Source organism: Chrysoperla carnea, chromosome 3, assembly GCF_905475395.1.
Source record: "Chrysoperla carnea chromosome 3, inChrCarn1.1, whole genome shotgun sequence".
NCBI lineage: Eukaryota > Metazoa > Arthropoda > Insecta > Neuroptera > Chrysopidae > Chrysoperla > Chrysoperla carnea.
In genome coordinates, this window is record NC_058339.1 from 3,318,053 (window position 1) to 3,332,918 (window position 14,866).

The 14,866-nt window shown below is 30.7% G+C and overlaps 2 protein-coding genes across 3 annotated transcripts in view; one reads left to right on the plus strand and one right to left on the minus strand.

Moving 5' to 3' along the window:
- Positions 1-4,637, minus strand: part of LOC123294918 (ribonuclease Z, mitochondrial) — a 28,333-nt gene extending 23,696 nt beyond the window's left edge. Inside the window, exons 1-3 of one of the 2 annotated variants that reach the window (XM_044876112.1) lie at positions 4,315-4,637; positions 2,952-3,138; positions 1,558-1,927 (exon numbers count right to left, since the gene is read on the minus strand). In XM_044876112.1, the coding sequence (XP_044732047.1) occupies positions 1,558-1,927; positions 2,952-3,138; positions 4,315-4,589 (832 nt within the window). In that variant the 5' untranslated portion in view covers positions 4,590-4,637. The remainder of the gene's footprint in view (positions 1-1,557; positions 1,928-2,951; positions 3,139-4,314) is intronic. The other variant, XM_044876113.1, reaches the window with a different exon arrangement.
- A 2,469-nt stretch (positions 4,638-7,106) lies between these two features.
- Positions 7,107-14,419, plus strand: LOC123294921. The gene is made up of 6 exons (XM_044876118.1): positions 7,107-7,350; positions 9,130-9,734; positions 10,572-11,400; positions 12,418-12,560; positions 12,716-12,829; positions 14,181-14,419. The coding sequence occupies exons 1-6, from the start codon at positions 7,209-7,211 to the stop codon at positions 14,253-14,255; spliced, it is 1,908 nt and encodes a 635-aa protein (XP_044732053.1). The 5' UTR covers positions 7,107-7,208; the 3' UTR covers positions 14,256-14,419.
- Positions 14,420-14,866: the final 447 nt, after the last annotated feature.

Here is a 14,866-nt window from a genome sequence, read left to right on the forward strand (position 1 = left end):
ATAGTTCAAAAACTACTTGACGGATTGTCAAGCAATTTTTTTAAATGTGTAGCTAATATTATTAGGTTTTATTTAAATAAAAATATGTGATCATATGATAGGATATTAAGTTATTTTCACTAGAATGAAAAAAAATTTATGGAAAAATTACACACTTTTCATAATATTCGAACACCATCTTTATTTTTTTAAGTGGTATGTTTTTCTTTTGATTAGAGATGTCAATTAGAATTGATTGACACCTCAATCTCTTAAATCGGTGCAGCCGTTTTGATTCTACAAATTTTTTAAAATATGCAGACGCCATTTTAAAAAAGGTCCGCCATCTTGAATTCCAGTGGATTAAATTTGTGTTTCCTCGGATGAAATCATTCATATTGGTCCCTAGTATCACTAGTATGACTAAAAGGAGCTAGGCTGTTATAGTATAGGAGCTCGCAACGTTTTCGAGAGAGAATTTTATTATTGCTGATTTTATGATATGTTGTTTCCCTTGCTCTTTCTGTTAGAGCTTGGGCGGTCTGGCTGCCGGAAGTGGTTGCGTTTAGGACTGCGCAGCCTAAAAGTTATGAAAAATAAATGACATTTGTTGAATATATATCTTATGTTATGTCTTTTTGTCAAGTATGGTATGTGGTATGTGGACCAATTTTTTTTTTTTAAATTTATTATATTATTTCTATTGAATTTTTTTAAATTTATTTAATTTTTCTATTGAACAAATTCAACCCAATAATTAAAACTTCGTAACTAAGACGATACAGAGTTATCACAAAATGAAATATGAAACGTTCAATACAATAAAAATTAAATAAATTAAAAAACTTAAAAAAGATAATTGAAAAAAAAAATGGTGACCGCTGCTGGATTCAGACTCGGAACTAGTAATCATATACCACACAGCCATATACCACACTTGACAAAAAGACATAACACTGCGCAGTATTAAACGCAACCACTTCCGGCAGCCAGACCGCTCAAGCTCTAACAGTAAGAGCAAGGGGAACAACATATCATAAAATCAGCAATAATAAAATTCTTTTTTTGTCGACGTTGCGAGCTCCTGTACCATTAACTAAACAGCTAATTAAGCGACATATATACAACACACAGCCCACTAAATAGAAAAAGGTCTATATCAATAAAAACTATAAAAACCATCGATTGATATTGATCATGCGCCCCCATGTTGTATTGCGTTAGCGCAACGAACCGTTCAAATATGAATTTTATTTTGAAACTCTATGTATATTGTTATTTTACATTATAATTATAAATTCGAAGTTGAAGGCTTTCCTGTCAGATCTGAGGTGGCTCGAAAATAAAATGTCTTTCATTATAAAATTTATTTCCCCATGATTATATTACCACGGGACAACTAGTTAAATAGCAAATAAATATTAGTCAAAATCAAACCAATAAATGTGCATTTGGTTCCCCGCAAAATATTCCGACGGAGCGAATTATATATAATATTCCGACTTTCACGTTCAAAGGGTATTGTGGATTTTCAATAATTTATGGAAACAAGGATTGTTAGGAAAAAAGGATTGGTACCTCTAGAGGAAGATCTACTGCTAGCAGAATTACTTCTGCGGTTGCGGGATCTATGGCGGGAATTTCTCTTACGTTCAGGCGCATAATAATCTATATTATCATCTTCAGAATCTGAGTTTCTGCTGACTGAAGCTGTTCGATCCCGCTTTTGTTTGTTGTGAACGGAATCCACATTGCTTGCATCATTTCCTTCATCATTTTGGGTGACTTCTTTTGTTTCATTATTTGATAATTCTTCATTGGCTGGTTTAGTTATTCTCACATATTGTATACTCATTGCATTATCTTCAAAATTTTCAATACATTCGGCCATACTCACATTCAAATTTTTTAATATTACAAATCTGTGAGTTGCTGTAAATAATTCATCCTAAAACAAAAACAAATATAAATTCTATATTTTAAACGATTACGTAAACTTTACGGGGGGAAATGCTCCAGGTTAAGCAGGCAGAAATGTACTCTGAAATAATCCGGGAGAGAGTGCTGATCACAGAAAAGCTCCCTGCTTTTCTCCAAAATAAGGGTGGAAAGTGGAGATGAATCGCTCTCATCTGGAGACGAAAAAAGTTTAGATGGGGGAAAAGCACTCGCGTGACGGTAAACGGTCGAAACGTGGTAAACGTGATTCCAACGGACTTTCCAGACGTCAATCGATGGTTATTTGGAGATCTAGAACTTTCCCATTTAATTTTGTTTTAATCGTAAGAAAACCGTTTTTCGACTTTTGCGAATTTTTTCTGTTAACTTGGCCATTGATTAGCCGTAAACAAAAAACGAACGAGCAAGCCAAGAAACATAGCGTTTTCTTCTATAATAACGTATTTTTTGTTTGCTGATAGCAATTTTGTCAAATTTAACATTGGGCCTCCGTAGATTAATTGGATTATTCGGGTATATATATTTTGAAATATTGCAATTTTAATGAAAAAAATTTTTCGAAAAAAAAACAAATGTTTTTACCGTTTAATAACTCGAAAAATAATGAAGTTACAAAAAAACTTTTGAAGGTAAAATATTCTTCGGAAAAAGAGCTAAATTTTTATTTTTTTCGAATTATTTAACGATAAAGACATTTTCAAGTTTTTTTTTTTCGAAAATTTAATTAAATTAAAGTAATTTTTAAATTTTAACGAAATATACCTTGAAATCGACATCAGGACAAAGGCCTATTATCAAATTGGAAAGATGCATGGTGATTAAGGCTAAAAATCCTTTATTGATGCAATTATTATGTCTTTTTTCGAGGAATTAATACTCAGCAACGTTTTAATGACTTAACTTTGTAATGACTCAAATGAACTTTCCTTCTTTATACTTTTCTATCTCATTCAATATTAAAACGTAGAGTTAATTCTCAATAATATTTCTCAAATAAAGCAAATGATACTTACTAATCCATCTGGTCCATGCAACTGAATATCACTTACTCCAACATCTTGAATGGTTAAGGCTAAGCCTGGTAATCCTCCCATATTTGCCCATACCGGTTGAGTAATAAATATATGTTCCAATCGGGATAATTTCATTTTATGTTCATGGGCCAATCGTTGAGTCCCCTCACCGCAATTGAACATATAACTAGAAAAAATTGAAAACGTTTATAAAATAATAAAAATTAGTCTTGTAAGAGAACTTTCTAAGTTAAAGTTTTAAGTTTTAGAAATTCTTCAATCAAACCGATAACAGCTCGGTCAGATCTCCTAGTGCTAAAAAAAGAGGAACTTTGGAGCAACGTAAGTTTAGCTAAATCGACCTTATTTTGAGCTAAATTTTATCAGTTAGAGCGTTGGGACACTCCATATATGTATAAAAACGTATACCTTCAAAGATTATCGTTTAAGCATAACAGCAAAATGTGAGAGGTTAGAAGATGATAAAATGTAAATAAAACTTTCATTTACAAATAAAACTACAAGAACTACAAGATTAGCATTAACAATGTAAGTAAATCACATTTTTTTCTTGAAGCAATGCTCAGCGAGATATCAAAGGGGTTAATTTTTATAACATTATAAGCTGACCCGGCAAACATTGTCCTGGCCGAACGTTGGCATGGCTGAGATTAGCGAGTTTCGAAAAGAAATTCTTGGAATTCGATCAAAAGTATTAAAGAGAAATTTATAAAACACGAAATTTTAAAAAACTGCATTTCTGGAATTTGGAACCGCAATAGCTCAATTGAAAACTTGGACTTTTTGGTTATGAAGTTTATTGCTCAAAAATGTTTTTCACCATCTGCCGATTTGTACAGAGGTTTGAAAGAGTGAGAAAGGTTATCCCTAAACTTAGCATGAAGTTTAGAACAGTAAAAATATTTATAAATTATTTTTAGTTCAGTAACTTTATACATCAAAGCTTATAAAAAAAATAAACAACTTTTGTTTGAAACATTTTTTCGTAAGCATCACTAATCCAGTAGACTTGACGTTACAACTTTAACAGAAATCGAAAAAAACCGCGAAAATTTCGGATTTTTATCAAATTTTGGCGATTATAACCCTAAAGAATTAGATTTTGATAGTACTATGAGTTTTGGAATCAAATTTTCTTTCCAGAACTTTCACCTGCTATCGCATAAAGCTCCACAAGTACCTGAAACTAATTTATTCATAGATAACTATTATTGTTATGAATAATTCTGTTCGATATAAAATGACTTATTGAAATGATACGCTACCTCTCTTATAATAATATAATTATCAAACTGATTCTGATACCACTAGGTATAAATATAATAAAATGAAATATAGGTACCGTGAATGATCTGAGAAGACATACAACGCTCTGGGGGCTCCTTCAGCACCTGACCCAAGTATTTGTATTCTGAATGTTCCTGGTATATAATTCTGTGATTTTTCTTTCACTTTTAAACGATTTTTTTGTATCATTGGTATATGTTTATAATCTTTGGGCATGTTTGTTAACAAGTTATGAAGATTCACAGCAGAACTTTGTGAGTACGAACAATTTTGTGGAATTAATTGAATCAACACTGATTGGATATAACGATATTTGATAATTTTAAACATTTAAGTGAACAAAAATGTATGAAAACGATAACCAAGAAATAACACATTTATTTAACGTGATTTTGACATTTCAACTGACATATAAATATTGGGTGCGTTCAAACATATACACTGCGAGCATTGTGCAGTAGTCTTACTGGAGAGATAACTAAAAAGTGAGTTTGAGTTCGTAAATAACTAAAAAGTGAATTTCAGTTCGGGGGTTCGTAAATGAGCAACATTGGTCAACTGGGTCTCGGGTTCGTAGGACCCAACTTGTAAACCGTTAGAGATAGAACAAAAGTTTAAATGTATAAATTGTTCCTTATAAAAAAATAAACAACTTTTGTTTGAAATATTTTCACTATTTACCCGTGAGGGCGCAAATTAGATTATAACATTATATAGTATGTATTATATGGGAATATCAGTTGTGTATGTGACATCACAGTCATGTTATATACACCGTGTTCTGTTATTAACTGCAGAAACCTAACTTTTCAAAATAAGCTCATCAAGAGCAACAAAAAAACTCTTTTCCAAATTTCGATCTGAGCCTTAATTTGGGAGCTACAGGTATGACAAAAATTGATAAATTTGATTATTCATTGGCTGTCATTCGATAACCAGTAACCAATAATAAGAAGAAGATATTAGTAAATTTTTTTTAAATAATATTCAACTGAGGTAGGGATTTTTAGAAATTATAACATGATTTGATTCGATTATATTATTTTGCAAAAACATTAAATTATTGTACTTAAACAAACAAACTATGTGACAATGGGTGTGGTTTGCCTGCTTACGTCGAATGATAAATTGTTTACTTATAAGTATTATTATTTTCTCAGAATAATAAAAAACAAAAAATTTATAAAATATTAAATTGTCCCACTTTTTATAATTTAAATATTTTTATTCTATTATTCTGAGAAAAATAATAATAATTATAAGTAAACAATTTATCATTGGACCTAAGCAAACAAACCACACCCATTGACACATAGTTTGTTTGTTTAAGTAAAATAATTTAATGTTTTTGCAAAATAATATAATCGAATCAAATCATGTTATAATTTCTAAAAATCCCTACCTCAGTTGAATATTATTTAAAAAAAATTTACTAATATCTTCTTCTTATTATTGGTTACTGGTTATCGAATGACAGCCAATGAATAATCAAATTTATCAATTTTTGTCATACCTGTAGCTCCCAAATTAAGGCTCAGATCGAAATTTGGAAAAGAGTTTTTTTGTTGCTCTTGATGAGCTTATTTTGAAAAGTTAGGTTTCTGCAGTTAATAACAGAACACGGTGTATACACAACTGTGACTATCTAATAGTGACTACCTTTCTTTACTTACATGACGTAAAAAACAAACGATTGAGTAATAAACACTGTCTATACATGGTAATTCAACAATTAACTCAGTCAATTGTTTGTTTTCACTTAGTTTATTATAATTTAAAAATTTAATTTTTTCTACTGATCTTGAATATATTATAAATATTCATAAAATATTTAATTATAACAATATTCAAACAATAATTTATTTCGTTGATCAGAGAACTGTAAATATTACGTAAACTTATGACTTTGATATGACGTCACAATGTGACTAAAATATGACATCAGTTTTACGTAACAGTATGACCTGTTTCTGAGGAAAGAATATGATTCACATATTACGTAAACTTATGACTTTTATATGACGTCACAATGTGATTAAAATGTGACATCAGTTTTACGTAATAATAAAGTCATAAAAATGACATATCAAAATCACATTTAATGTCAGTATGACATAATAGTGAGGTCATTCAATATGACATCATATTAACATGATAAATTGAGTCACCATTATGTCATATGACATAATACGTAAATACGTCATACGTCATATTTACGTAAACATATGTTTACGTAAATATGACGTATGACCTATGATCTTTTTATGACCTATGTATGATGTCATATTAAGGTCATGTTTTCACAGGGCGGTTAATTAACATAACCTATAAATCAACTAAAAAATAGGTATAATTAATTAATTATACATTCTAAAACTCCGAAACCGTGTTTTTACCGTAATTCCCAAATGATTTTTTTTCGAATAACATAAAAAAAAGTTGATTTAATTTCCTACCTGCTAACTATACGCTGAAAAAAGAATCATTAATTACAGGAAAACAAATAATTCCCAAATTCTAAAATTATATTCCCGAATCCTCCCAAATGATTCCCAAATGAATAAAAACAATTTGAATGAAAAATAACAATTCATTTTCAGTGGTAGGAATTAGGAAATAATTTTTTGAATTTCAGCACAACCTCCTCATATTGTCTTGGATACATACACTTTGACAATTAAACATAAAAACTAAACAATAGATATTTTTTAAAAGTAAATTATAAGTATGCAAATTTAACGAATGGGGAGTTTCATTGAAACAAATTATCGGAATGATGTACAACAAACTGCAATTACAAAAAAAAAAAGTTTTTCTGATATATTATACAAAACTACAACTGAAAAATGTAAAAAAACAATAAATAATGTAGAAAAATCATTTGATGTAGATTCTAGTTTTTATCCGACTTATCATTATCTGAACAAGAATAAAACGATAAAAAATGACATGAACGGAATCAATTTCAATAATCAGATGAATAATACAAAATGGAATAAGAACTGGAATAATAATAGATTAAAATATTTTAATGATTTTGATTGTAGATTAATAATGGATAAAAGAAGGCCATCATTTTTTAGGAGTACAGGTTCGTAAATTTAATTTATGTATTGTATTTTTCGAATAAATTTTTATAACAAACATGTACGTAATATATCAGGAGTATATTAACTTAACTTGTTAAATTATGTTTGTAATGGTTTAAAATATTGTTGGTAAAATCAAAATCATTGTAATCCATTTCTGTTTGTCTGCCTGTCCGTGAACATGAGAACCATGAAGGTTATAAAGAAGGAGAACGATCGCTATGTAGTAAACTACTAAAGCATTAGCGCACCTGTCCCTGAAAATTTGTAGAATTTATAGTTCATTTTCAGCCACCAGCCGCGCTGTAGTCGGTAAGTAGTATATTAGCGCACAACAGCCCGCATTTAATGATACAACTTAGCGATCCCAGCGCCTCACTTATTTTTTCAAAATATTGGGGACAATATTTTCTATTGCGATCGTTCTCCTTCTTTATAACCTTCATGAGGAGAACTGAAAAACGAAAGAGACAGACTTCTAAAATTATTGTTAGGTAGACATCTATAAAGTAACTTTGAGCTATGTACTCCAGTAACCAGGGCTAAAATCTCTTAATTCTTTCCTGTTTCTCTGATTGATCTCTAGAGGCCCTCTAGATCTTAAAAGTTATATTGGTCCTACTGGTCTTTTTATCCAGGGGGTGGTAACCATCCCTTCTAAGGGGTGGAAAAATATATGTTGAAAATGGCAACGGATGTCGATAGAATGATAAAATCTAAACAAAAAGTGTCATTTAAGTATATTTCGAAAAGTCAATACTTTCCGAGTTATTAGCGGTTGAAATTCGAAGTATGTAACGTTAAATAACTGAAAAATTTTACGTTTTTGAAAAAAGTATATCATATACTTTTTAAAGTATTACAAAAAAGCTTGAAAATGAAATGAAATTTCAATTGATTTGCCGAAAAAATTGCGCGTATATTATAGAATAATATAATATACGCGCCGCGCCGTGTCGACTCTTTTTCGTATAACATTGTGCACTGTTAATGTGTGTATAACACATACGTTAAAGTGTTTTTACAACAATTCGTATTCCTATCTTATTCGCACGCATCACCAACGTTTTGTCCTAATTTCCTCCCTCACGAGTAAATAGTGAGGGAGGTAAGACATCTTAGTGGTGTTTTACGAAAAAATGTTGTAGCAATAATATTTTTAAGCGTTACAAACATAGCATTAAACTTTGTATACTTTGATTTATATTAATATATTCATGGTATAAAAATCATCAAATCGGGACTGTTCTTGCAAGACATTCGAAGATTACCTCTTTTATTAAACTGGTCTGTTTAATAAAAGAGGTAATCTTTGAAGAGGTAATTTTTCGGGTCAAAGCCAAGAAACAGCAAACCAGTGATGTTTTACGAAAAAATGTTGTAGCAATAATATTTTTAAGCGTTACAAACATAGCATTAAACTTTGTATACTTTGATTTTTTATTAATATATTCATGGTATAAAAATCATCAAATCGGGGCTGTTCTTGAAGACATTCGAAGATTACCTCTTCTATTAAACTGGTCTGTTTAATAAAAGAGGTAATCTTCGAAGAGGTAATTTTTCGGGTCAAAGCCAAGAAACAGCAAACCAATACTACAAAGCGTTTTTTAAAAAGTCCAATAGCTCATATACGCGTGCTTTTTTTATAGACGTTAAAATTTTCTAAATATTTTCTTGTATATGAGCGGGAATTGCGCGCTTGATTAATAGATCGATAATATGCGAAATATCGGTCGATAAATCGATTGGTTCGTTTACCTTTATAAAAAATGCTATAGGTGGTGGGGGGTCAAAATGTGGAAAAAAGAAAAAGGCAATTAGTGAGCGTTGTGTTTATGATAGTAAAATACCATTCGATTTTCTATTAACCAAAAAAGACAAAAAATCAAAAAAAATAAGATGTCAAAGAAGTGATATATGTTGTGAAAATTGGAAAGATTCTGATGTTATTCCGAAATGTTATGTAGAAAAAAAATGCAATACAGATGCATGCGCCAAATGTGATAGACGTAAAAAAGGCAAAAAATTGAAAAAAGAATACTATGCTGATTGTCAAAAAGTATATGATAAAAGCTTAGTTCCATCAGATTGTCAAACTGCTTGGGAAGAAAGTCAAAGAATATGTGATGGGAAAATATACGATGATCTTAATATTACATATACCATGCAAACAGATGTGGAACCAAACTTATCGGAACAAAACGAATCTAGTAATGATTCATGCGATATATGTTTGAATAATAAGGCCGCCGAATCGTATAAAATAAAAAAAGGAAGCAATCAAGGAAACATAAAATTGTGCTCTGAATGTTCTACAAAGGTTGATAAGAATGTCAAAGAATGTTCAATTCGATCAGCGGCAGGAGGTGGCTGTTGCAAACAGGTATTATAAATAGTAAATGTATGTATCAATTTTTAATTTTAGCTTGCAAAATAGGCCAATAGAATTACGGATTGTACGTGTTGTTGTTGGTTACAGGTCAGAAATGGTTTTAATCTATGAAGGGGGGTACTCACATATTGGACCTGCCGAGTCCGCTCATCCGGCACCTGGGGAGTGGGGACTGGAGTTATTCAGCAAATTCTGCTAAAAAATTTCACACGTACTCAGGACGTAAAAAGTGAGGTCGAGTTCGTAAATGAGCATCATAGGTCAATTGGGTCTTAGGTCCGTAGGACCCATCTTGTAAACCGTTAGAGATAGAACAAAAGTTTAAAAGTAAAAAATGTTCCTTATCAAAAATTAAACAACTTTTGTTTGAAACATTTTTTCGTAAACATCACTGTTTACCCGTGAGGGCGCCAATTAGGCGGAAATTTTATAATATGTACTATAATTGATTATCAGTTATGTATGTGTCACATGTTTGTATGTGTTATGTGATAAAGAAATCAACACTATTGTCCCATAACATATGATACATCATCCTAGGACAAATATGATACATCTTTTGTCTTTTCATTCAATGAAAAAAATCAGCTGAGTCTAACAAATATGGTTTACATTGTTTTACTGGTGGCGCTGACATCTTAGCGTTAAAATCCCATAAAAAACTAAAAATTCAAAATGTTGATATGGTGCTCTTTACTTCGAACCAAAGTTATGTTTCCACAACATTCAGCTTGTTTGTGTTTTTTGAAGCTCTCAGAATAAACGATTTTAAATGAGTTTAGTAGCTGTAAATATTTTATAAACAAAACAAAAAATTTCATTTCACAGGAAGATATAAATTGTGAGGAGGGTAAATGTGTGAAAGATTGCAAAAAATATAAAACGCCAAAACCATATAAACCTTCTGGCTCTAAACCATGCTGTCCTAATTGTACAAGAAAAACTGAGCCAGAAGAAGAGGAAAACGTAGAGGAAAATCCATGCCAAAAAAAGAAATCTAGCAGCTATTGTTGCAATTATTCTAAAAATAAAAAAAAACGTTGTGGTAAGGGTAAGACCATTGAAGTTTGCGATCATGAAAACTGTCCAAAGAAAACATCAAAATCAAAAGAATGTCCTGAAGACTCCGAATCCAAACCAAAGACACTCTGTGAGTGCCCAAAAGGTTGTAAGTGCTTATGTTCAAAATACTCATTTTTCCCTGGACAGTCATGCCCTAAACCAGTAGAAACACCCAGCGAAAAACCAGTAGTTACTATTCAAAAATCAGATTGTGAAGATCCACAAGTGAATGAAATGATTGAAGAATTAAAATCTGAAATGGGATCTTTATTGAAAAAATTAGAGGTGCTTGGTAAATCTCAATGTAAATGTGCCTTGAAACGAGATGAAGTTGTACTTTTTGCAACGCAAGTTATCAACAACCCATTTGATAATAGCAATAAACTTAATCGTTACATTGAAATCAATAATGATTCTTCAATCGTTAGGAGCAATCATGATGCCATTAATAAAAGTGATATTTTAATTAATACTTTGGAACAAAACACAAATACTACATTCATAATGCCACCTAATAACAAACAAATGAATGATGGTGGATCCATGAGTGTTTCAGAATTTCCATCAAAGTCTAGCGTTCATCAAAATGAGAAAAGTAAGATTTTTAATCAAATTTAATTATTTTAAGTATATCAATTCTTTAACCCTTCCCAGCCCGAATTATTTTTCCAAATCTATATTTTCCGGATCTATTTTTCCAGGTCTATTTTTTCCGGATATATTTTTTCCTAAATTCTCTAAAAACTCTTGATGCTTATGGAGTGTGAGGTACAGGAGCATAATCTCTGTGTTAAAAAAGTGACCCTAAAATTGCATTAAATTAAGATGGTGACATTGGTGTTCCAGAGGACATACATACATACATATACATGTAGCCCCTTTATTTAATACTATTTTGGTGCAACTTTAAAAAAACGGATCTATTTTTTCGGACTATTTTTTCCTGGTCTATTTTTTCCTTGGTGTATTTTTTCCGGATCTATTTTTTCCAAATCTATATATTCCGGATCTTTTTTCCAGGTTTATTTTTTCCGGATTATTTTTTCTGGTTTATTTTTTGTGGGTCTATTTTTTCCTAAATTCCCTAAAAACTCTTAATGCTTATGGAGGGCAGAGGTATAGGAGCATAAAATCAGACTAGGAGACGGACTAAGGATTAGATAAGACTTTCATTTCCTCTGCACTTGGTTGGATAACCTACGGTTTTCTAGATTTTGGGCCTTGGTCTTCTGGAAATGCGTTACAAATTTTGCCATATCGAGTTTAAACAGCATCAACCCCTTAAAAGTCGTTATTGAAAAAGAGTTGAAATTATAATTTTGTTTAACCGCGTAGATATTTGGTACTTGAAAACACTCGGGTGGCAGGTAAGACAAAGTGTAACCCTTAACTGCAGCCAAGGACCAATATCTCGAAAACACCGGGTTTTTAAGCCAAGTGAAGAGTAAATAAAAATCTTCTTTTATCATCAAATATCACCCAACCATGAGAGTATCAGACGGTAACCATTTTTCTTGCCTGCGCACTCCTCATCAGACGAATTTCAATAGGCGAATACACAAAATCAGCTGTCTTAAATAAAATGATCAAAATAAAATAAATTTGATTTTAGGAGAATCTCCTACAGAACTACAAAGAGACGAGTCTACTGTGATTATTGAGAAGTTAACTAAACATGAGGATTTGTGCGAATCGCATACAGAAGTATTGGATAAATTAGAAAACAAAAAAGATGCAGTTGATTTATTAAACAAGGTAAGTGTCAGTGACAGTTTTCAAAATATGTATACTTCTATTTGTTCATGTGAACTTACTTTTCTCCAAAAACAAAAATATGTCCCAAAAAAATGTCACCTGAATTAATATTATTTCCAGCATTAAGTATTAAAATCTTTATTTTTTTTACATAGGAAATGGTTAAGAAAAACTTCATTGAGAAAGAAAGTTGTAGCATAAAACAACAAAACACAAATAAAATCGAAAACAATATCGAAATAATATCTGCAAAAGTAGTAAAAGATTCAGTGAGTTTATTATTTTTATAAAGTATCAAATTTTCATATGGGAAAGATTATTGATAACTGGGAGTTGCAATTCGCCAACTGGCAATAATAATTCGTACCAATTAATATCAGAAGAAGACCCGATTCACTAGTTACAATTTTGATTACCAGATTATTTTCTGGAATTTTTGTTTGTTTTTTTAGAATGTTTCACAAAATCACTAGTTGAAGTTATCCTAAAAAAGGCAACACACTTTTTTTGATAGTTTTGGATAAAATGTACACCAAAGTTTTATCCAATGTTGCGCCTCACCGGTAACAGTGATGTTTACGCAAGAATGCTTCAAATAAAAGTTATTAATTTTTTATAAGGAATAATTTTTACATTTAAACTTTTATATCTCTAACGGTTTACAAGATTGATACTTTTTCATTTGATTGAATGAGCAAAAAAATTTCATTTTAAAATTGGCATATCTCGGTCAATTTTGAAGCTAGAAAATTAAAAAAAAGAAAGTCTGCACAAATACAGCTAGAACTTTTAGTTGAACTTTTTTTTATTTGATGCATTTTTTTTTTTGTTAATTTGTAAAAAACTGATTAAAATCTCCAACTACCCCTTCAGAAAAGGGGATTAGGTACGCCCCTGAGAGGTCGATTTTTTTTACAAAGCGTTTACAGCTTATTAAACAACTGTGGAAAATTATAAAAATGCATTAATTTTCTGTTGATTACTATGATATTCTATTTAATTTTATTAGACTATTTAGTATACACTTGTTTTGAATCACTATACCTCATTATACTATGTATATATGAAATATACATAGTATATTAAGTTTAGTCCCAAGTTTGTAACGCTTAAAAATAATGATGCTAGGAAAAAAATTTTGTCATAGGTGTTCATAAAATCACCTAATTAGTCCATTTCCGGTTGTCCGTCCGTCCGTCCGTCTGTGGACACGAGAACTCAAAAGTTAAGTAAAGATATGAAGCTGAAATTTTTACAGCGTACTTAGGACGTAAAAAGTGAGGTCAAGTTCGTAAATGAGCATCATAGGTCAATTGGGTCTTGGGTCCGTAGGACCCATCTTGTATACCGATAGAGATAGAACAAAAGTTTAAGAGTAAAAAATGTTCCTTATCAAAAATTAAACAACTTTTGTTTGAAACATTTTTTCGTAAACATCACTATTTACCCGTGAGGGCGCCAATTAGGCGGAAATTTTATAATATGTACTATTCTTCATTATCAGTTATGTATGTGTCACATGTTTGTATGTGTAATGTGATAAAGAAATCAACACTGACTATGAATGGTATTTCAACAATTAACTCAGTCAATTGTTTGTTTTCACTTGTTTTATTTTAGAATAACAAGAAACAAAAGTTATTATTGCATCTTCATATGAAAAAGAGGAGAAAAATGGCCAACGAGAATTTGTGATTTGTGTGCCAGTTTTCTACGACAAGTTGGTATTGTTCAATGCAAGTATGGAAAGACTAGAACTACATGAATTACAATCAAAAATAAATTAATAATTAAAAAAATGAAATATAACGAAACACATGTTCACGATAACAAGTGGGAAGCAAAAATGTTAATGATGTGAGCGTTTAAAACTGTTTAAATAATTGTCTCCTCATTCTGTATTCAAAATTTATAATAAATGTATTTATTTCCAATGGATTTTGAATTATTTTTTAATAACGTTTAAAAAAATACAAAAAAGTAGTGATGTGCCGACTATGACTTTCGCCGGCTAGCCGATTAGCTCCGTGACGCTTCATATACTGCTTATCGCAAGCATGTCGCAATTGTGTTTTGTTTACTTGGCATTGTCCCTTGATTATTACTTTTGCACGGGTCCTATACTAGTACAATACTGCTATTGTTCATTCAGGTTTCTAAGGAACAACAACAGAAAAAACAAAAAACTAAGAATTTAATAATTATAACTCAAAATTTTGAGAGATTGTTCTTAATCATGTAACAAGTCACAATTAAATTTTTATACCATGTATATATGATATATGTTATAGTTTGTTGAATGATAG

Coding starts and splice junctions, on each gene's coding strand:
- LOC123294921 (XM_044876118.1), top strand. CDS start 7,209: ATGAACGGAATCAATTTCAATAATCAGATGAATAATACAAAATGGAAT. Junction 11,401..12,417: donor CGTTCATCAAAATGAGAAAA/GTAAGATTTTTA, acceptor ATTTGATTTTAG/GAGAATCTCCTACAGAACTA. Junction 12,830..14,180: donor CAAAAGTAGTAAAAGATTCA/GTGAGTTTATTA, acceptor GTTTTATTTTAG/AATAACAAGAAACAAAAGTT.